The 24,264-nt window shown below is 42.5% G+C and overlaps 1 protein-coding gene across 1 annotated transcript in view; it reads right to left on the bottom strand.

Annotated features, from left to right (window-relative positions):
* SLC7A1 (solute carrier family 7 member 1) overlaps positions 1–23,831 on the bottom strand; it is a 48,191-nt gene extending 24,360 nt beyond the window's left edge. Inside the window, exons 1-2 of the mRNA XM_048495509.1 lie at positions 23,563–23,831; positions 2,170–2,554 (exon numbers count right to left, since the gene is read on the bottom strand). Coding sequence (XP_048351466.1) covers positions 2,170–2,539 — 370 coding nt within the window. The 5' untranslated portion in view covers positions 2,540–2,554; positions 23,563–23,831. The remainder of the gene's footprint in view (positions 1–2,169; positions 2,555–23,562) is intronic.
* Positions 23,832–24,264: the final 433 nt, after the last annotated feature.

The following is a 24,264-nucleotide window of genomic DNA, read 5'->3' on the forward strand; positions in this document are numbered from 1 at the left end:
AAAACAAAAGGCTAAATTAATATGAGAAAATTAATACACTGTTCCCTACAGGGACAAATTTACTGCAACAGAAGAAATGTTGATACTCAACAAAATTCAGTAAATGACATGAAATGAAGAATATCAGAATTCAGTAAATGACATGAAATAATGATGATGAAGAAGAAGAAGAGGAGGAGGTAGAGGAGGAGCAGGAGGAGTTTATATCTTCCCTTTCTCTCCTGTAGGAGACTCAATCTCCTTTCCCGTCCCCCCTCACAACAAACACCCTGTGAGGTGGGAGGGGCTGAGGGAGCTCTGAAAAGCTGTGACTAGCCCAAGGTCACCCAGCTGGCATGTGTGGGAGTGTACAGGCTAATCTGAATTCCCCAGAGAAGCCTCCACAGCTCAAGCAGCAGAGAGGGGAATCAAACCCAGTTCCTCCAGATTAGAATGCACCTGCTCTTAACCACTACACCACTGCTGCCAAATCCACAATTATTTGATTGAATAAATCAACCAAGCCATATTAGAATCACATTCAAAATAATTACGTGGTACTATTATAGTGGGAATGTGCAACATCAGACACCAAATGAGATTATGTTTAAATACTCTTCTGTGTAATGGTTCCTGGAGATTGAGGATAAAACAGAAGAGACAGCACAAGATTTAACTAGAACTGCTGAGGAGTTTACCCCCAATAAGAAGTTGTTTAAAACTCACCAGCCCAGGTGGGGTAAGGGGGACACACCATGTGAATACTGATCACGCAGTAAACTATGATGTACCACGTGAGATTTACCACTGTGGAAACCAGCATGGAGAGAATTACACCTACCCACAGCTATGCTGCGTTTCCACCCTGCTGCCACCCACACAACAGATGCTTTCAAGCAGGATGGATAAAAATCAATTATTTAAAAAAACTTTAAATCCTCAGTTTTTATTTAAATTAAATTTTAATAGAATAATTTTTGAGGAAAAAAATCTATATAAAGATAACTTAAATAGTTTTCTGTTTAAGATACATTATAATCCATTATTTCATGATGAAATAATGATTAGTTTTTAATTATGCAGTATAATTGGTTTCTAATCATGTAGCATAATTATATTATATAGTCATGTAATATTTAGATTTTTTGGTAAATTAATCCATTCACAATGGATTAATCCACTCAAATGTCATGCTTAATCCGTTCACAGAGGCGTGTTCTCCTGGAGGTTTCTATAAGACTATTTTGGGCAATCTTTACATCTAAAAGAAATGATCACAGATGCTTGGTTTTGTCGTTCTGAAAACTGTGAATTTGGGTCTGCAGAGATAACATGCCTCTTCTTCACAGTAAAAATGTTATAAAATAAATATCCACAGATGAAAAAGATGTTAACACCATTGTTCCTTTGCAAATCTATGTAGAAAAAATTATTGAATTGTAGTAAGGTTCCTTCTGCTGCAGAAAACACCACCAGCTACCTCCATCTCCCTTCTACTCCACAGATGTGACAGTCAGAAACTCAGACTACCATGTTGCATGGTTCAGTACCTTTAATCCTATTGGTTTCACTGGTCTAAACATGTTCAGTTTCATTCTGAAGTTCAGTCTCGTCCTCTCTTTTTAGTAACAGCATGATCTAGAACTAAGTATGATCTAAACACAGGATTTGCATTCTCCAATACTGCTGCTGCTGCAGGGAATGCAAATGTGAATCACTTCCTGGACTGAAAAACCCCACCTGCAATACTATACTATCAACCACACCTTTGCATAGCAAGTTCTACCCAAACCCTTTTCTGATTGGCTCCCCACCTGGGGACATGACAATTTATACCCCACTAAAACATTCCCTTCTCACTGGACACAGTGTGTAACAGACTTCCCTCTGTGATACACCTCTGAAGATGCCAGCCACAGCTGCAGGTGAAATGTTAGGAACAAGATCCCCCAGACCACGGCCACACAGCCTGGAAAACCCACCAATACCAGTAAGTATTAACAGTCTATCCATGCTCAATGACTACTCCTTATCCAAATATATTCTATGTTTCCTATTTAAACATAGTATCCTGTAGAATGAGCTTGGAACGCTCAAAAAAGGGAACTGCAGTTAAGAATAGAATATTATACAAACATTCCGCAAATGCAGATGTGCTGCTGAATGAGGCAGTGATCTAAAAATACCCACCAATGACATAGGAAAGAATGAGATTCCATCCAGTGATGAATGCCCACAGCTCGCCCACAGTGACATAGCTATACAGATAAGCTGATCCAGTCTTCGGAACTCGGGCACCAAATTCACCATAACAAAGTCCAGCAAGCACAGATGCCAGAGCAGCAATCAGGAATGAGATCACAATGGCAGGTCCCGCATTTTCTCGGGCCACTGCCCCAGCAAGCACATAAACACCTGCCCCAAGTGTGCTGCCCACGCCAAGAGCAACCAAGTCAAATGTGTTCAGGCATCGTGAGAGACGACTATCTTCTCTTGTGCAGTCCACGACTTTCCGACGGAACAACTGCTGTCCAATACCAACAAGACTTTTGCAACCCATCTTTCTCAGAAGGATCTAGAAAATAAAGAAATGCACAAGTGAATTAAAAATAGTTTCAACTCCTTGTAGCAAGCTCTTCCACATGCATTATATTTCTATGCAGAAAAATTTCAGTAAAGTTTTGCAGAAAGTTTTCCATTTTCAAAAAGGCACTGTTAGATAAAATAAATTATTAACATAATAAACTGACACACTCCCGGTTTGATTAGCCCATTTCAAAAAGTTATTAAAATGTCTACCACAAAAACATACCGCTGCTTCACGCAGAGACTACCTAGTACATACAGAATGTGTTTACGGAATCCAATCCATAGTCCTGTTTGTCTGTTGCAACCAAAAGACTAATAACATAAAGACTAATAAATTTATTGTGGCATAAAAGTTTACAAGTCAGAATTAATTTTCAGATGCACAATGTTAATCTCAGTATGGCGAGGGTACCCCTGAAATACGTAAATATGCTGACAGATGGTAACACGTCATTTGATAGCAAAGCTTCTTTAAAATTTCATACACAAAATCAGATAAAGTACCTAAATTAGTTTCTTATCAAATTAGGGCATTCCCTTTTAATTGCCAAACTCCCCAAGGGAAGATGCTTTGGACAACTGTTGATAGTTGGCACAGTTTTGCTGCATGTGTGACAATGAGAACGAAGCCCAACATTCCCATTTCTGTTCCAACAACAGTAAATGAGAGAAAATATGACCTTCAACAGAGATGAATGGTTTGGTTTGCTATAGAATAGTCTGCCAAGAATGTTTTAAAAAGGGCACTAACTTTCCTGCAAATTCTCAATTATAAGGAGGGAGTTGGTGATTCTGGGTAGCTACTTGAATAGCCCGGACTAGCTTCAGATTCATCAGAGTTTGGAAGCTGAGGCCCTTTCCGCACAGGCCAAATACAGCGCCCTGGGGACGGCAAAAACGCTGTCCCCAGGGAGCCGTTCACGCAGGGGGTGCAGCTGCTTCGAAGCCGCGGTTTTCCTACCTCGCTTCCCGAGCCGCTGCCGTGCGAACGGAAGTGGCTCAAAGGCGCCCTCCCTCTCCCCTTTGCACTGTCCACCTACCATTTCTGTGGCCGTCCAGCGCGTCGTCGAGGCCTGGGGACACGTCCCCCTGCCCTGCGACGCTGGAGCAGTCGCGCAGGGCAGGGGGCGTGTCCCCAGGCCTCGGCGACGTGCCAGAAAGCCACAGAAATGGCAGGTCGACCGGGCGACGGCGCTCCGCAGCGCTGTCTTCCCAGCTGTTTCTGGGACTGTTCGTGCGAACGGTCCCAGGGGGGTTGGGTCGGCATCGTATACGCCGACCCAACCCCAATCGTGGCCGTGCGGAAATGGCCTAAGAATGGTTGGCCATAGTCAGCACTTGGATGGGAAACTGTCAAGGAAAACCAGGGTTTCAATGCAGAGGTACTCAATGACAAACCATTGCAGTTTATCTCTTGCCTTGAAAACTCCATGAGTCAGTTGTGACTTGATTACAACTGGAAAGTAGCCAATACTGGTATCAATTTTTTAAAAGGGAACTGGAGAAATCTGAGAATTATATGCCTGCTAGTTTACTATCCGTCCATGTAAATTGGTGCAAAGCGCTATTAAAACAAGAATCATTGAACATATAGAAAAACAAATATTCACTGAAGAATCAGCATGGTTTCTCAAAAGCAGACCTTATCTCACCAACCATTCAAATATCTTGGCAAAACAATATGTATTTGCATTTTCCCAGGAGCCTACAAATAACCACATGGGGCCACTATCAGCCTACAGACCTTATGTTAAACAAGTCTAAATTAAAAACATTATCAGTAAGATTAACAAACAATTATTGCAATCTATAAAAAATATGATTGTTTTTATCTCATTAAACTGACTGAGAGTCAGGGAACCACTGGATAGAGATCTGGTGCCCCCCCCCCCCCCCATGGATGTTTGGGAGAAGTTGCTTGGAATATTTTCTTTCAAATCAAACCTAAGTTTATTTAATGGTGTGAACAACATAAAATATATATCATCTGACAAATGTATGCCTTAGTTTTTTACAAGAAAACTGCAATTACACACAATGCTAAAAAGAAAGCTGGAAACTACTGTACTCCTACAGTTTAGCACACATATCTAAACTTTTGCCATCAGAAATGTAAGAAAAATAAAGAAAAAAGAAATCCTTTGGAAATATACTGCATGGTAATTCCTGGATATATGCATAGCATACAGAGGAAATATTATATAGATTATCTTACAAAAAATAACTATACAATACAATTTGAGCGAGTAAAACCTTGGGTTAAAAAGTATCTCATTCTTTTCAAAGGCAAAAATATTTCTCAAGGGTTTTTTTCCTGGAGCTCCTCGAAATTCCCAGGTTAACTACAAACATCATTAAGAAAAAGTTTAGGGAAATTTTTTTCCCAATTTTTTGGGTGGGGGAGGGGTTCCTCGAACTTTCAGTTTCCATCAATATCTTACCTGACAGGACAAAGAAGGAGAGAGACATAGAATGGAAAGAGATCACAGAAGGTGAAAAAGTATACACTATATAACTTCTTACAATACGTTAGTAGTAAATGAAACCCTGCCTGGCGTCCCATTGTTGTCAATGCTTAAACCTGCCAGAGAATACAGTAGAGCTTTTTTAATAGTGGCACTTTGCCCTTGAAATTCTTTAACAAGGACTCCTCCCTGTACAGATTATATTGGCAGCTTCCGACATTTATTCACTAAAGCTGAAGCGAGCCATTGTTGATTTTTGCTGTTAATACTGTCAGCTGACAGATGTTGGGTTACTCTTTAGATTCCCTTTGCTGCCCCTAAAATTGCTGTTTTCACATATTTTTATTAGATTTAAGCTCTTGACTTTCGCATGATGGTCTGAATGTTCCAGCTTATAAAATCTGAAAAGCAAATCAAGATATATAAAAAGATCTGTGCACTTTGCTTAAATGCATATTCACACCCTGTCCCCTCTATAGACCACACAGCTCTGCATTTCAACGATTCTCAACAATTTCCTTAAATACTTGCACGATATAGAAAGTGGAAAAGATGTTCAATGGTTTCATTTCAAGGTTCTAAATGTATTTTGACTCTGCCAATCAGAAGGCTTAGCATTCATTTTCTCTCTCTCTCTCTCCTCTTATCCAGCCCACGGTTTTGAACTATTCCATCTGCATTCTTCTCCAAATGCCTCCCACCTTTGCAGAGATAGTAACATGCTGCTCAAATTGCATCAGCATTTGGAACAGAAGGTCTCTTTCCTGCTATGCCGGCAGACAAGAGTTTGTGTATGTGCTTTTTGAAATACCACTTGCATTTTAACAGCATACTAGTAAGCAAGAATATCGGGACTCAACAGGTTGTAGACTAGAAGCATTTCCATGACAACATCACCCACTCGCTAACCTACCCCCAATCACTAATAAACTTCACTAGTTTCCTTTCAGGTTTCAGAATGACTGCTGGGCCCCTTAAGGCACTACCCATTTTAAGAACTCTATAACACACCTGCCACCAGTACCAGATTTAGATAAAAAGAGGTCCTAGGCCTAGGCTATTCCATTTGTGAGGCCCCTTCCACCCTTCCAACTAGAGGAAGATGGGGTCCACAAAATGGGGTCCACTTCAGTGAAGTCCTGGAAGGGCAAAATCAATGCGAGTGTCAAGTTATTGGCTTGAGGCAGTATTATTCTGAAATGGAGTGCAAGGAAAATTACTGAAGGGTTGTCATAGAGACTACAGTGAGTTCTAACAGCATGCGTAAGAAAGACCTATGACAGTGTCAATATTATACACCTTGGCCAGAGGCCCCCTAGATTTTGAGGCCCTAGGCCTCAGCCTGCCAAGCCTATAGGTAAATCTGGCACAACCTACCACTGAAAAAGAAATGGACTTTGCCAACCTGCTGTCTTTCCACTAAACGATGCAGGGAAGAGGAAAAAGCCCTCCAATAATGAAAGATAATACTAATTGTAAAAAATGATTTATAACATTGAAACCTTTATTTTGCAAAGGATCACAGTTTTCAAGAACAGCTACACCTATAATCATTTATATACACAAAACAAACATCTTGAATCCTGCTAAGTTGCCGAGTGGCCTCATTTCAAATGATATTATAGGTCAGGAGTCCCCAACTTTTTAAAGCCTGCATGAACCTTTGGAATTCTAATACAGGTTGGTGGATACAGAGCCAACCACAAAATATCAGAGAGTGATGTTATAACAGTTACAGTACAGACTGTGGCATGGATACTGCCAAAAATATATGCTGGTGAAAGGATTTCCATTGGGATCCTGACTTCTCACGTTTCCCCCTCCACCACAGCCCAAATGATGACCCCATTCTGCTCCTGAGTAACAGGGAGCATCCAGGATCAGTAGGAAGGAAAACAGTGGCGTACCTAAAGGGGCACAAGGGAACTCGAGATCCAGGCACCACTTGCCAGGGTAACTTGGAGGGCGCATTTGGCCACCTGTCCCCTCTCCTCCATTGTGCAGGCCAGGAAGGCAGCCTGAGGCATGTGCCTCATGGCCTGCCGCCATTGCCTCCTGCACCCCAACCCATGAGCTACACAACCTGCTCACTCACCGCCTAGCCCACTCACCCGCCTGCTCATTTTCCCATTCACCACTTCGTTGCTCGCCTGCTCACTCACCTGGTCTGAATGCTCAGCAAAGGGGCCAGGAATCTCCTCTGGAGCCAGGCCTCATGTCCCACAACCCAAAGTCCTGGCATCTGGATCAGGGTCACATCCCCATGGCCTCACACAACTTTCTCAACAACTTTCCATCACTCCAGTCTTGGGGGGAAAAGGAGTGGGGAGGTCAAGGTCACGCCACCATCTCTACGCCTCCCCCACCAGTTTGGCCCAAACACTTTGGACAGGTAGGGGAGCAATTATGGGGAGGAGGACACAACCTACAGAATGCAATTCCAATACTTGCCCCGGCGCCATTTCCTACAGGTACGCCACTAAAGGAGAATTCTCCTTCTGAGGCAGAGACCTTGATGGGTGATTCCCACCATTCAATCAGGGAGGCAGAAACTACTTCCTTCTTCCTGTCTCCTTGTGGGAGTCTCCATTGAATATTAAGTTTTTCTACAATAATTAAATAATATAAAATTAAAATTCTGTGTCAAATAGAATGGTTCTTACTGGAGCAAATATAACATTACATCCAATAGCATGTATCCTAAAAACCAACAGTAGTAAAAAGCTTGCAGAACAGCGCTCCCCCTTTCCCACAGAGAATCAGTGCCAATGTTGTTGTAAAGAGAAGATCTGGCAAAAATCACCCTATAAAGTCTGTAGGGAGTGGACTTATGAGTCTCCAGGATGGATCATGGACTACATTTCCCATCAGCCCTTCCAGCAAGCCTTAACTGGGCCATGCTGGAAGGGGCTGATGGGAATTGTAGTCCATAACATCTGGAGTGCCAAAGGTTCGCCACCACTGCCCTATGCCATTGTTCCATATCTTCAGGGGAAAGGGTGGGGTATCCATGACAGAAACAAATAAATAAATCTCAGGACCATTCTTCACATAACACAGCAACAAACCGAACTTTGTCATTAAGTTCAATAAGCAACCAATTCCAGATCTCTAATTCTGCATGACTCATTTACAAATGTCCATGCTAACTTCACATTTTTAAGATGTGAATCTATTTAGAAGAAGAAGAAGAAGAAGAAGAAGAAGAGTTTGGATTTATATCCCCCCTTTCTCTCCTGTAGGAGACTCAAAGGGGCTTACAATCTCCTTGCCCTTCCCCCCTCACAACAAACACCCTGTGAGGTGGGCCAGAGCTGGGAGTCTTAAAAAGCTGTGACTAGCTCCAAGGTCACTCCAGATGGGCATGTGTGGAGTGTAACAGGCTAATCTGAATTCCCCAGATAAGCCTCCACAACTCAAGTGGCAGAGTGGGGAATCAAACCCGGTTCCTCCAGATCAGAGTGCACCTGCTCTTAGCCACTATGCAACTGCTTTCATTTAGGGTGAAAGAAGAAAAACACAGAAGTAATTGTGGTATGACAAACTCAAGACTATTGCAGTTGCAGTTATTCTGCAGTTGGCAACAATTTTAAAATACAGCGTGTAGCTACTTCAACGTAGAGACTTCAAGGATATAATTTGAGGTTGCTTATTTTATAACCTACAGAAATGCTACAAGGAACAATTAAGATTGGAAATCTAAACACGGACCCACATCTATAACTGGTTGTGTAACTTCCATATCATCCTTTTACAGATTATGATTTTTAAATTACACCATCACAACAAACTGTACTTTCCATAGGGCCCCTGACACATCCAGTATACAGACCAAAATGTGCAGCTGAATAAAGCTGTTGTCTATAAAACAATGGTCAACCAAAGGAGGTGGTTTCATTTTCCTTGGTAGCTGCCATCTAAAAAGAGACCCAGTTTGTGAGGTTGATTCCCAAAACTCAGTGGGAGTGGGAAGAATTTTGACTCAAAATGGAATGTTCAGAAATTCTATAAACAAGCCTCTTCTATGGTTGGCTGTGTCAATACAAATGGTTACGCACAAAAGGATCTTCAACCAAAAATATCCAAAGCCTTATCAGTTTTTATCTTTTCCCTTCACACCTTGGAGAAGTGAGTTATTAAGTAGAATTTGATTAATATAACATTGGTAAGATACATAGTGCTTTGTCAAACACAAAACAGAGCCCAAAAAAAATGTTGCCTGCCCCATGGAACTTACAAAATAGATCAGACAGTGCACTGTAGAACTAACCAAAACATGCACTGTGGAGGGCAAGATGGAGTAGATGAATCACTGGAGAAAGGCTTTGAACTTTGCTCAGTGAAATCATGAGATTCGCCCTATAACAGGTTCACAAGCAGGAATCCACATGAATTTGTAGGGGTACCTCATTTCCCCTTCGTAAAAGCCTTTATAGCCTCTCCCCCTTTCCTGCTTCCTCGTCTTCCTCCCACCAAACAACCAGTCTACCTTTATCTGTTCCTCTTTCTTAACACCCCCCCACCTCCCACCCCCACAGTTGGCATTGCACAATGGTTGGCATTGCACAATGGTTGGCATTGCACAACTGTGCTGTAGTTTTCTTAGTTAGAAGAAAACTACACCACAGTTGTGAAATGCCAACCACAGGGCCATGCCCACCTGCATGGTAGAGAACCCTCAATGACTTGTGAGGGGGACATTAATTTCTCCTGTATCCCCCTCTACATATTATTTCCCCTTTCCCTCCTCCTGAGAAAATGCTACTGGAACACGGCCATACAGTCCGGAAACCCCACAAAACCCCAAAGTAAATACTGTTTGCATAAGAGGTCAACCATGCTGCAAAGAAGAGCCAAAAGTGAGTAATGGGACTAATAAGGTAATTTGGTCGCCTCTGGCTTCTTCATCAACAGATCAGGTACTGACCTGCAGAGAACAGAGTGGTAAACATGAAACCCATACCAGCGTGGCTGTATTTTTTTCCCACAGCGGTGTCATTAGCTTAAAACAAAGTCGATTAATTGTACTAATTAACTGATTCAACCTGTATATATTTAGAAACCAATTTTTAAAATCTAAAAGAAAAAAAATACTCTTTTTAAAAGGGGCTCCGTGTAGAATAGAAAGGCAACGAGGCGTGATATAGTCCAGGGGCCTGCAACCTGCGTCTCTCCAGATCTTCATGGACTACAAATCCCATCAGCCCCTGCCAGCATGGCCAATTGGCCATGCTGGCAGGGGCTGATGGAAATTGTAGTCCATGAACATCTGGAGAGCCACAGGTTGCAGACCCCTGTTCTAAAGCGTAGCAAGCAGCCAGGCCTAAATCAGTCTTGCAATAGGGTGGTATCAAGTCATCCAGGGGCTATGCCAAGTCTGACCCTAACCGGTCCTCCCTCAAAGGCAAAAAAAGCCCTGGAAAGGGCTCTGCCTTTTACTGACAGAAATGAAGCACAGAGTGCTGTGGTTGCCAAACAACTGCCACTGAGGGCTTCCATTTTTTAAAGCTACAGAAATTTCTTTTATCATTTTGGTATTTTCAAACCCCCAATTTTTTTTTAGGTTTCAGATTTTTCTGCAAATCTGGGCCATTTTTCAGGCTTATAGAAAGATCTGTCTTGTTTGTTTATAGCTGCAGTCACCAGATTTAAGTGTCCTCATATTTGGCCAACTTCACTAATAGAGTATAAGATATATAATCCCCAGCCAACTTCTGATGCAAGGGCTGTGAAAGCCCTTGAAAATTGGAAAAAACAAAGAATGCTTGCCAATAAAAAATCTGCACTGGCTCAGAGTCCAGTGAGATACCTGTTCTCCCTGTTGAGGCAGGAAAAATATTGGGGTCTAAGATGGAGGACCAACCCTTCCACAGGAAGTAGAAAATCAAACTTCCTGCCTCCCTGAAGAAGAGTTGGGAAACCACCCATCCAAGATGCCCAGAGCCGCCTCCAGGAGAATAAGCAGACTCAATACAATTTTACATTTCAACTTTATTTGTTAAAGGCCATCACTAAATATGTGGGAGGTTCTACAAATCAACATGTACTGTAGCAGTACCAAAAAGGTGCAGCAGTTCAGGCCCAGTCCTCATCACGGTAGTAACTTGAATCATCTGGGCTAACTAATGTAGAAACCCTCTGTGAGTGAATTCTCTGCCACACATAAAAACGCCAGGAATAAGACCAGGCTAGAATCTTTTCACCGTAAGTTAGCTGTTGACAGCACACACACACACATAGAAAATCCTTATCCAACATGCTGGGTTTTTTATGAGGAAACAATTTTTCTACACAGGGACCACCAAGCATATAAATTCCAACCTGCTGTGTATAGTGATACACAGCTGGGCCCAAGTTTATAGAGTTTTAACAAATGTTCAGGCAGGATGAAATATCTGATCATGTAGTAAAACCACCATGAAAACCAATAATCCAAGTACCACAAGTTCTTACAAATTGGCTAAATTGGCATTACTGGACAATGAGATTACAAGGAGAAGAAGTTAACTAAAGATAATGAGAGGACAGAGTGGAGTTTTTATTGGCAGGCTCATAATCCTCTAGAAAAGAAAAAGGATAGTTTCAAAGAAGCTTTCAGCATTCTCATTAGAAAGATGGTGGAATAGACCCATCACACAAATACTCCTACCAAAACAAAAAGGACATTGATTCTCATGCAGGCCCGGAAAAGCAATCGCTATGTTTATAACACTTTTTTCAGTGAAGATCCCAGGTTCCTAACAATTGCATTTTACACAATTATCAAGAAGTCCTAAGAATAACATCTCTTACAGGGTAAAATATACAAAGGGGTTCAATAATAATCTAATCAAAGGATCAGCAACTCAGATTACAGACAACTTTGTGTCTGAGTTTTACTTTGGAGATCTACTTAGATTTTTCACCCCATTTCTCAGCCAAACTCTATTCATATATGCTACACAATGGCAAATGTTTAACAAAACCAACATAATCCAATCTCACATATTGACACGGTTTGTGAACCATCCATAATCTGTGGATCACTGGAATTTAAAATAAATATCTGCTCAGTGCAACACTGTTTTGGAACTTTACTGAATTAGAATTATTATGAGAACTGCTTCAAATAGAGATGTTCTCAACTCCATCATATTTCTTCCATCAGTTTTTTCCTTGCACTTACGAGCTATAATGGAACAAGTGCTCTAATTTGCATGCACAGACCCTCTGCACACAAAGACTTGAAAGCAGAGAAATCACCAAGCAGAACCAAAAGCTAACAGAACTCTCAAGAAGGAGCATTTACACTTTTGTGTTTTCCCCAACTGTACAACCGCTGAGAATGCCAGTGCCAAGCAACCAAACAATGATCTATTTCTGCATTATGGCTTAGTGTGACTTAACAGGATCAAGTTTACTACTTTACTTCACAGACTTTATACTCAACACTGGCTATGTAACAAGGAAAAAACTCTTGACAGGATTAAAGAATGCTTTCCTTCTTCTGCAGAGTGTCATTCAGTGTGGTAAGAATATAGTCAGGAGGCAAATCCCCACACAAAGAAATAATCGTATCCCTCCTGTAAAGTGTCTTATAACTCATTTAATTTTGTAATATCCTTTAAATAGCTATAAAGAGTTTCTAAGCAAAAAGGGGGGAAAGACCTGGGACAAATCACATTTTATCTTTTTCTGTTGAGGGTACCCTCATATGCTCTCTTAAAAACTGCAGCAATCAACGGATCAGTAACTCAAGTTACAGATAATTCCATGCCTGAGTTTTACTTTGGAGATCTACTGATAGGGAATAGTTTGGGAGGGAGTCCTGTACAGCTCAAATTGGAGAAGAAATGGCTTTGTTTGTACTCTGCTTACTGGAGAATAACTTTAATGAACAGCAATAGCTGTCCAAAAAGCTGAAAGAGAGAGGGATGTCGTACCAGGGTGTTAAAAAAGGTCTCAAAAAGTAAACTTGGAGGTAGCCTGCCTATCAATCATGATAACCATTGATTATTTGTAAGAGTGCATAAAGTATACTGCAAACACACAGATGCATAAAATAAAAGCCTGCTTGCAAGCTAACAGTATTAATGTAAACATGAGAAGATATGCTGAAGTTTGTAGGAAACATTACACTTATTAGGTGATTAAAAAGCGTTAAAAGGTTATCAAAAGGATAGAATAAAAGACCTTAAGGGTAGCATTTAGAAGCAATGAACCGACATGTTACCCAAATAATTTTCTTGACGTTTATTTACCACAGATGAAACCTGTACCACAAGGGTACATGAAAAAAATGTTTCATACACCAATATAATTGAAACAACATCTCTTACAACTAATTCTAGTGAAGCATAAGGCAATTAATTTAAAGTTGAACATCTATTCAACAGAGCTTCTTTTAAGAGGCACAGTTTCTGTTCTACATACAGAACATCCCAACTTTAACCTCTGGCAGCTCCAGTAAAAAGGATCAAGAAGACCCTAAAGAGCTACTCCCTGCCAGAGTAAACAATACTGACATTGGCAAATTAATGATCTGCTTCAGTATAATAAACCAAGTATATGAAAGGGGCAAAAATTGTATAAAAGCAATATACAACAGCCAATAATACAAAATTCTTATGTTTGCATCAAAAAGACTGCACAGTATTATTGCAGATCCTTTATTTATACTGCATGCAGTCTTGATGCTTATGAAAGGATTTACATACAGTCTGATAGCCTTGTGATTCTTTGTTCTTATATTGTGAAGTCTTTTTGACGCAGGCATAAGGATTTTGGTCCTTTTGTATTTTTGGCTGTTGTATATTGCTCTTTAAACATGTTTGCACCTTTAATATACTTGGTTTATTATTATTTCACTACTTTTGTGAGTGTGTAGTCCAGGTAGAGTGCTTTCTCTTTGTTTATATATACTTTTCCAATGCACCTTTCTTCTGATTTATTATAAGACAGCTTCATGTGTAAGACAAAAATAACAAATCTACATTCATATCAGCACAAAATCATATTTCATAATACAGACTGATACCAGAAACCCTGCTTTAACCATCTGTGTTTCCTATTAATTCTTGCGAACAGTCAAGTTTACCACAAACAATTCAAATTAATTTCTTAACTCATTCTAACTTCCGTACATCCGGGGGTGGGGGGTGTGTGCCCATCTCTACTACTCTAGTCTTTGCAGCCATGCCTTTAATAACATTTAGATGGGGGAAATGGATTAAAAGATAACAAAATAGTCAACATTGCTTAAATGGTACAGGTGACCATATGCCAAAACAGGACAAACCTATTGCAGATCCACCACTTATGGAAGAAATCTGCCTTATTTTGGTATCAATGCCAATACATTCTACTTCCTGTAGTGTAGGTGGCAAAGGTCATCTATGATATAAAATACTGCTGTGGTGCTGTTTTCAGATTGAGTAAAAGCAGCAACCTCTTCTTGAATAAAAAGGACTATAACTCTTATGGTATCTGACAGTTTTAACCCCTCTTCCATTTCATACACTGGGCTTTCTTTTCAATATATTCTATATCACAAAATATGATAAACAAATGAAAATATCCTTGTATTGTCCAATATATTCTCATATATATTCACATCACATAAAATCACACTCCCTCCCTTTTCTGTTTCAATAAGAGGCTCCAAAATTTGTATACTGAGTTAAAATGGTTTCTCCAACTCTTACCACTAGTTCATTATGGGGCAGAACATTATTAGCCAGCAGATATTTATAAAAAGTAATCCTATATTCCCAATGCACACACCCATATAGCTAATGTCAAGATCCAACACATATTCCCCAATACCAAAACTTATACTTTATTTGCAATCTAATGTTAATTGTTAGTCATGCTTCAATTTGACGCATCTTCCAATTCAAGCCCTGTGACAAAGAAAGCATTGCTCAAATTTGCTGTTATTCATTATTCAGTCCCACCAGACTGCTTCTGGACATAAAAGCACAGTCACTCTTTCCTTGCAGCAATACACATTTACATCTACCTACACTACAAGTCATGTGCACAGCTATTACATGTACAATTGAAGATGACTTCTTAAACCAGCCAAGTCTTCCCTTGTATGGTAGTTTGATTTTGTGTTTGCTTTGAAAACATGGCATTCTACTAATCTGTTGTTATGCCAGCATACCTAGAGAAAACCAAACATAAGAAGTGGTTTTAGTAACTGGCAAAATGGAAACTATCTAGGCCTGGTCTGGAGACTTTTTAGTCTTTCTTGGTGGGTGGGAAGCCATCTTTCTTCTATACCTCAACATTTAATAAGGCCTGACTAAGAACAAGTCTTGACAAAAGAACTCGTTTCTTTATATCGATTAAAACTGATTAGAAGTCATGATATTTGGAGGAAAATAAGACTTTCCTGTATACTCAGACAAACGTTATCTTAATGACTGTGTGCTCTTAACTGCATAAAGAATGGAGAGGCCAGGTCAACCGCTGCCATGACATCTTTCTCTACTACTGCGGATCATACACACAGGGAGGTTTATTTAGCACACTTTTATCCCACATCCATCAAACAGCTCAGGACACATCATTCACCTGTCTCTCATTTTATTCTCACAAAAATTCTGCCAGGCTGGCGAGACAAGGATTAGACCACAGGCATTCCAGATCATAACATGGATACAAAGATGTACACTGAAACACTGTTGAACTGCACATGAGAGCTATTGGTATTACAAGCCATCTCTACTACTCTTATCTTTTCAGCAATGTATTCCTTATAATAATGATTCACCTCCGATTATCATGACCCTGGAACTTTCTCCCCACACAATCAGAGAATAAAATACTATTATATGACGTTATTTAATAGCAGCTCAAATAGAAACACAAAAAGTGATTAATAAAGTAATTATGTCACAGGAATGAACCTACTCAAGAGTCTATCAGGATTAGGTATTTAAACAAGTTATTTCAGTCAATGTATTAACCCAAAGAAACTTAACACTGCAATGTAACCTTACAGAAAATGAGTGATGAATCAGGTCCTACTTAGCAGAAACCAGTGAAGTGAAATAAGCATTTGGGGAAACAAACTTCTTAGCTTATAAAACATATTTCTCACTATTTTTTATCATAATGAAGTTCATAAGTATACTTCTTATGCAAAAGGTTTAAAGTTCCTTTGTGGTCAGAAGAGATGAATTCACAAAAATTAATAAGATTCACTGGAAAAAAATTTTAATAACTCAAGTAATTTTTTGTTTTAGCAGCAGATCAAAAATGTGAAAATTAAACCACAGCACTTGAAAGGAAACATGTATGATGGAGTCAGATAACAAGATCCTGTTCATTTGTATTTTAACTTTTTATTATCTTTGTCAAAAAGCCAACACACTATGCGGAATTTTCTAGAATTCAGTAAAGATCTGAGCCAGATAATTTGACGATACGTAGTGACACCAAGCAAAAAGTATAAACCACTCCCTAATTTCTGAATCCTTCTTCTTGATGTTAGCATTTAAAAGGAACATATTTATTTTAAAGGTATTTTCTAACGCACACCTACAGTTATGTAGTGAAAATTCTTGCACTGAGAAAGCACTGCTGCAGAAGCAACTTCTTAAAATGCACTGCAAATCAGACGGCAATTGCCAATCAGAAGTCCTGCTGGGCAAAAGCCCCACCAGCAGAGGAGTAGCTGGGCCAGTTTTTATGCGCCCCCCCCCCCGCCCCCTGCCTCCCCGCCCCCCCTTACCTTAGTTCAGCCTGGAAAAGGTAAGGGGAGGTTCCGGCTGAAAACTGCCTGGTGGGAATTACACTTCCCATGAGACCCCGGGGGTCGCAAAGTCTCCTGGGAAATGTAGTTTCCACCAGGCCATTTTCAGCCTGAAGGGAACAGACCACTTCTCCAGCCTGCATTGTTTCACTAAGGTAAGTGTGGGGGTGGGGGTCGCCGCAGGGGGCGCAATTTTTCACACACACCCAGGCGTGCGCACACGCCCCTGGTAGCTCTGCCTCTGCCCACTCGGCCCCACCCATTTTCTAAAAACCTTTGGCAGGCAACAAGAAAGTTGGTAGTGGGTACCATACTGGGGTCCCCGATGTACTGCAAACCAATCCAATGTATGGAGCGATAAGAGAGGAGAGGCAAACGGAATTCATTGGGAAATGAAGCTCAACAATACTCAAGAGACCACTGCAAGCGTCTGGCAGAACGCAACTAGGTGATTTTACCACAGCTATTTCAAATTGCTGGCGGCCTTGGTGGCCCTTGTGAAGGCAGAAAGGTGGGGTAGAAATTTTGTTACTGAATAAATAAACTGAGAGAGATGGGCAATCCAAACGTTGTATTTTAAAAATGTGTTTTGTGCCAATTCATTTCAAGTTTTCTACAGACCAAACTTTTCTAAACCTGCCGAAATCAAAGGAAATGGATTTTTAAACTCAAGGCAAGGACAAAAGCCCAAGTCTTACTTAAGCTAGTGAAAGAGTCAGTGTGGTGTAGTGGTTACAGCACTGCAGGCTCTGGGTGAGAATCACCACTCTTCCAGGGGACCTTGCTGGCGATCTTGGGCCTGTCACACACTCTCAGCCTAACCTATCCCACAGGGCTGTTGTGAGGACAAGATGAAGGAGAAGAGAACAAGGTAAGGTACTCTGGGTCCTGACTGAGGTGAAAAGCATGGTATAAATGAAAATAAATAATCCAGTTGAACACTTTTTGAGTCAATCCCCTGGAGGCTTCAGCTTCAGAGCAGCCCACTTAATCAACGCTGCCAACTATTTTTCACAGGCACTGAAATCTTTACCCGGTATGTGAACACAAAACAAAGGAAGGTTAAATTCATGATGAAAATCTTTTTTTTTTAGCAGCAGGCAGACTAATTAACCACATTGTGCAATGCGAACAATGGTCCATTCACACATACAAGAAACCTGTTTGGGAACACAGCTGTGTGGAGACAACTGTACTGCAAGCTGGACCACTAAACAGAACAAGTCACAGCCCTTTCAGTAATCATGGCCGCCCCTTCTGTCGCTAATGCAGTCAAGGAAGTGGGTGTGGCTTCTGTCATATTATATATTTAATTATATTTTTATCCCATCCTTCCTCCAAGGAGTAAATAGTTATTTCCCTGCCCCCTCTAATCCTCATAACATGCCCCGATTGCCCGCCCACCCGCCAGCACTGCCCCACCCCCAACATCTGAGAGGGAAGAAGTTCATCATTAGAATTTCTGCCATTCTAACTTTGTTCCAGATCAAATCAATTATGCACCCTCCCTAGAGGCTAAAATAACCAAACTAAGACTATAGTACTTTGGTCACATTATGAGAAGACAAAACTCACTGGAAACGACAATAATGATAGAAAAAACTGAAAGCAGCAGGAAGAGAAGACGGAGCATGAGACGGATCAACTCAAAGGAAACCACTGCTCTCAGTTTGCAAGACCTGAGCAAGGCTGCATGCAATCTGTAGGCCCAAGCCAGCGCCCCCTTCTTTCCAGAAGTTGTAGAGGGCGAATTTTTCCGCTCTACCCACATGACTCTCATTAAGAAGTACCTGGAGGCGTTTGCCCCCAGATGTCCTTGCAGCAGCAGTTGCATATCCAAACAATACAGAAAATACAAGCATACTTGGCTTATACAATCCAAGGAAGTGAAATTTGTTTTTTCCAGATGCACCATACATAAGATACCAATATATAATACACAGGAAAACTCTAAACACTTAGTAGTACCAGTATAATTAATTGTATGAACATATGAAGCATTTTAGGAACAGGTTGGGCATTAATGCAATTATCTTGATGTTATGAACTAGTCTCTGAGTTGCAACTTTACACTGCTTAGCTAAATAGGATTATCGACAACTGCAACATACTTTGATCCAAGAAAACAGTGACCTATTTCAGATGACAGGAATATTCCCTTAAGGCTCAGACTACTTCTTCCCTCCCACTTTCTGTTTCCAGTGACCACAGTTTGCCATGGCACCCAAATTGCAAACACTATGGCTACTACTAACCCAAGTTTGCCTGTGGATCAGAATCTGGTCTGAGGGCAAACAGTGGTTAGTAGTAATCAGAGGTTGCCTGATTTAGCACTTATAGCAAATTATGAATATAGCATGAAATGGAAAAGGCTAGTGGTAAGCACTAAAAGAGAAAGGAATAGGACATACAGTCCTATATCCATGCTCCCAGAGACAAACCATATTTAGTCTATGACAGGGGTCTTCAAACTATGGCCCTCCAGATGTTCATGGACTACAATTCCCATCAGCCCCTGCCAGCATGGCCAAGTGGTAGGGCTCATGGGAATTGTAGTCTATGAACATCTGGAGGGCCATAGTTTGAAGACCCCTGGTCTATGATGTCCAGACTTGACCCATCTGTATGACATGCTACACATATTGTCTTAGTAACCAAAACCGCATATTTTTCAGAGAAGCTATACCTATTTCTTTGAAATTTAAAAGGATACAATATTGTGACTTATGCAAATAGTGATCTCAGATCAAATTCTGGGAGCACAGAGTTTACTTTCATCCTCTTTTACACAGTCTGAAACTCTGGAGTAGCTCCATTAGATCTACTCTCTTTCTGCTTTTAACATAAATTGGAGTAGTTAAAAACAGCACATGATTCCTAGGAACATTTATGGGTCTGAGGATACCTAAGAATACTCCATTTCTCCCAAAGGGGGAATTACCTAAACCTCATCCACAGCAAAGAACAAGTTCAAACAGGTCAGTCACTGGAGAAGACTGAAATTTATATTAGGGCAGGGCAAACGCATTGTTCCTGGCTTGGGAGAGGTGCTTTTTTCAATGGAAGAATTGAGCCTGCACCGTGGAAGCTGTTTCAAATACATCTGACAGGGAGCAAGCGGGAGACGGTTCTGTATTACATCCCTGCTTTAGGGTTTTGTCTGTATAATCTCCTAAAAAGGTTGGCATCATCTCCCAAAAGGTCACTGGTCCAGAAAAGCTGCCATCAGATGAAATACTATTGCAGGAGGAAAGCTGAATCAAAAACTTCAGAAGGAAGCAAAAACAAAGGCTAAGTAGGAAATCACAGAAAAAAACAGAGTCCAGTGGCATCTTGAAGATCAACAAAGTTGTATTCTTGGTATAAGCATTCATTCGCATTTATACTTCTGAAGCGTATCTGAAGAAGTGTGGATGCGCATGAAGGCCTGTACCAAAAATAAAACTTCGTTGGTCTTAAAGCTGCTACTGGACTCTTAACTTTTTTTCTGATGCTTCAGACCAAAACAGTCCATTGGATACTTACTGTGAAGGGTTCTTCTCCTCTGAGAACAGAAGGACATCCCAATTTCTTCTTGGGCAAGAGGCAAGATAGTGACCATCTGTCTCTCTGGGTTCAGAGACCGACACCGCTTCTTCTTCTCGTGCTTGTAAGAGGGCTGACCAGAGTGCTGGTTCCCGGGCACAACTGGGCTCACTGCAAGGTCTCCAGGGCAGCGGCCATTAAGGGGTCCTCCATGTCAGCCTCTGAGAGGAAGCCATATCCGGAGTCATTTCCTACCATTTCAGGCAGTTGGGGGGTGGGGGGGAGTATAGGAAGGGGCTGAGAATGGCAGCTATCCCCTATACTAAGCAACGAGGCAACAGAGACAATGATAAAGAAGAGAAGTTTAAAGGCTAGAAGAGTGAAAGCATAAGCAGAATTTTAGATGTATGAATCTAGAGGATAGTCAGAAACTGAGACTGCTCTGGATGCTGCTCTCCCTGTCTGAGGAAGGAAAAGAACTGAAGAAGGTGACTCCAACAGAGGAAACAGCAAGTGGAAGACAAAAAATGGTTCCTGCCTCCCTGCCTCACTCAAGAAGTCCTCCTGTCTCAGAGGGAGAATGGATACCCATCTGAATCTACCTCAGGAAATCATAGCAAAGGGAAGAGTAAGGCAGAAGGTTCTGCCAGGCTGCACCGATACAGCTAGAATATCAAATGAGATTAAGAAAGCCAGAGAAGTTAGCCAGGAAGGCAGACAAGTCTACAGTTGCAATCTACAGAGTCCTGGTTAATTTCATAAAAGTTAACTAAACAGCAATCCTAAAAGCATATTCCTGGGAGTAAGATCCACTGATAAAAAAGGCCTTACGTTCAACTGAAAAAAAGGGAATGCAGGTCACTGCGTACATATGAATCTGTCATCTTTTTTTCTTCTTGTTTTCCTTCCTTCTTGGCAGGTGTCTTAAAGACCCACACCAGCTTCATGCAAACAGACCATTCGGAAGCTCACACTCTCTTCTGCATTGCTTATGTAACTACATAAGCTGACAGAGAAGATATCAGCTCTCAGGTCACTGTTTCAGCATCTTCTTCCACATCTTCATTCATTCCTGCAGGGCTTGGGGAGTGACACCCTACAAAGGTGCATTCTCTGTTGTGGTCCCCACCTTGTGGACGGGTTTGCCTGAGGAGCACAGGAAAACTCCTGCTTCTACGCAAACTATGTCAACCAATTGTTCAGAAAGGCATTTCTATAAAGATAATAGGGCTATATCACAACAGAACAGTTCAGGAAGGTACTTTTTACAAAGAATGAGACTGTGCACTAGACCACTGTGGACAGCAGGCATGATCTATTTGCTGTATGAATGATTCTCCCACGTTGTCTTCTATTTATGTTAGGCCATTTTCTTCATTAACATATATCTAATAGGTTGTTTTACATTTCTGTAAACCTAGTCTAATTCCGTTGCTTATTGGATGTCACAGTCTACTGATTGCATTGATTTGCACTGTGTAAGGCATTTGGAGTCTCCGTGAGAAAGGCGGACTATAAATAACGTCTAATTAATTAATTAATTAATTGTGACAGGGAGATTATGCATGTTGCTGCAAGCTATTTTAAAAGACTGTCTCGTATACCACATTGCTGGTGTGAGCAGATTTTTCTCCTGAATGACAAAACCTTTGCAAACCAACTCTATGAAAGTATCCAGTCAACAAAATATAAACGAAGTTGAGAAGTTGCTGTTACATATATATGTACCCTTCACACAAGTTATGAAGGAGCATAATACCATCTGGTTGCCTTAATTTGATTCAGCTCACATAGTTATCACATGGATTTCACAGCTTCACTGTTTTGCCTCAATATATCTCACTCTTTTCTTCCCTCAAAAATAAGCATCAAATGAAGATACCAATGGAGTTCACTATTTGGGACGGCTTGGCCATCCAGAAGGGGTCAGCCAGACCCATAAGGCCTCATGCTGAAGGTTTTACCGGAATTTGCTGTAAACCAACAGATAACGTTTACTTCCGCTGCCCGATATTTTTTCCAATAATAATCAGCTGTAATTTAGTAAGTGACATTACATTCTAGTAAGTGACACTGACATATACAGATGCATAATTAAATCTCCACCAGGATAGCCCCCCCATTTCTCGCTCCAAACAGGAATTACGAATATAAGCAAATGAACTGGAGCGTCACATTCAAACCACATTTCCATTACACAGGTGGGCAAGCGAGTGCCCAAAATCAACAAAACTAGTTTACTTGCCCCACGACTTAATCAAAGGGTACGCAAATACAATCAGGTCTTTATTTATTACCAAAGAAGACTGTCCCACAGTTTGAACCCCAATTCGGTATTCCCACTTTGGATTCTGGTGCTCACAAGGGAAGGAGGAGGAAACCAGCAAAAAGTGGATCCGGATCCAACGGGACTGAAAAGGAACCTTAAAAAGGAGGCGATGCCTAAAAACAGAAACTCCAACACGTGCGTTCGAGCAGCCGCTGCCCCGTCCACCTCCTGCTAGAGAGAGATGCCTCTTCTGTCCAGGCCACCGCGAGAGGTTTCCTGACCATAAATAGCCGGGCTCGTCCGGGCTCGCTTAATCCTCGGGTTTGTTGCATCAGGCAGGCAGGCAGGCAGCCCGCCCACCTGCCGAGCGCCTCTTGCGAGCGGCGAAAGGTAACGGGGAGCGCCGGCCCAAGCGCGCAAAAGCGGGCGAGGATAACGGAGAGCAGGAGAGGCTTTTAGGGATGACTCACTGCACAGAAAGCACCATCTGCCCTTCCCTGGGAACTCAAAAGCGCGCCATGTAAGGCGAGGCGGAATTTGGAAAGAGTTTGGGGTGGGGAAGAGACGGGGAGAGGCTGGAGGGAGAGAAGAGAAGAGAGGGCGCGGCGACCCCAAAGCCCGCCCGGCGCCCGCTTCGATCGACCTGAACCAGGGCGCGTGTTCCTGCCTTCTTCCTCCTCCTCCTCCCCGCTCACGACCATAAATATTGCATCATGCACCACGCTGAGCAAAATGGACTCCCAAGCGCCTGGCATGTGGCTGAGCGCCTAAGCACATGTCCACCGGCGCCGTTCTCGCCACAAGGCAGCCGGGGCAGGCTGGACAGAGGCGCCCGGCGAAGGGAAGAGGAAGGGGAGAGCGCTGGGCGGGGGGTCGCGCTCCCCTCCCAGGCATCAACTCGGGCAAGGTGATTCCCGAGCAAGGAGAAAGAAAGGGCGGCGGGGAGGGGGGACCTGTCCGCGGGAGGAGGAGGAGAGCGCTTCGGCACTCACCTTGCTCGCGCCCCGATCCTGAGAAGTTCCCCCTGGAGCGATGGCCGCAGTCGGCAGGGAAGGATTGCTTGGGGCGGCGAGCGGCTGCGGTGGCCACACAGGAGGGGCAAGCGAAGCAACGTCGCCTCGAGCGCTGCTGGAGCCGGCAGGACCGCCTCCCTCCCGGGCGACCGCGTCTTCTCACTTACAACCGCTCGCCCCGGTTCTCGGAGTGGCCGCCGGACTCCTCCTCCTCTCGCTCGTGAATGGAGGGAGGGGAAAACCCGGGCGAGGAGGGCGGAGGAAAGGAGGCGGCGGGAAAGAGCCACCGCCTCCTCCCCGCCTCCGCCAGGCATGGAAACAGGCAGGCGTTCCCGCCGCTGGCAGAAGGGGCTGGCAGGCGGCGAGGGGCGTGAGGACGCCGAGCGCCAGCTGCTCCTTCCGCCTGGCGCGGAGAGCTGAGCCTTGAGGGGGCGGGCGTCTCCTCTCCCGTAAACATTCCCGCCCGAAGGTGTGTCTAGTGGCCCGGCGTGGCCTCGTGAGTCGTGGAGTAGTGAACAGTGGGGGCGAGGTCGGAGTAGCGCCGCCTTGTTACTTTCCTGTGTCCGCTCTTCTGAGGGGCTATGACAAGGCTAGCGAGGGAGACAGGCACGCACCAATACGCTGCTCAATAATGTAAGGGCATAGAAGAGACCGCAAGGGCCATCAAGTCCAACCCCTGCC

Source organism: Sphaerodactylus townsendi, linkage group LG04 (assembly GCF_021028975.2).
Source record: "Sphaerodactylus townsendi isolate TG3544 linkage group LG04, MPM_Stown_v2.3, whole genome shotgun sequence".
In the NCBI taxonomy this organism is placed as follows: domain Eukaryota; kingdom Metazoa; phylum Chordata; class Lepidosauria; order Squamata; family Sphaerodactylidae; genus Sphaerodactylus; species Sphaerodactylus townsendi.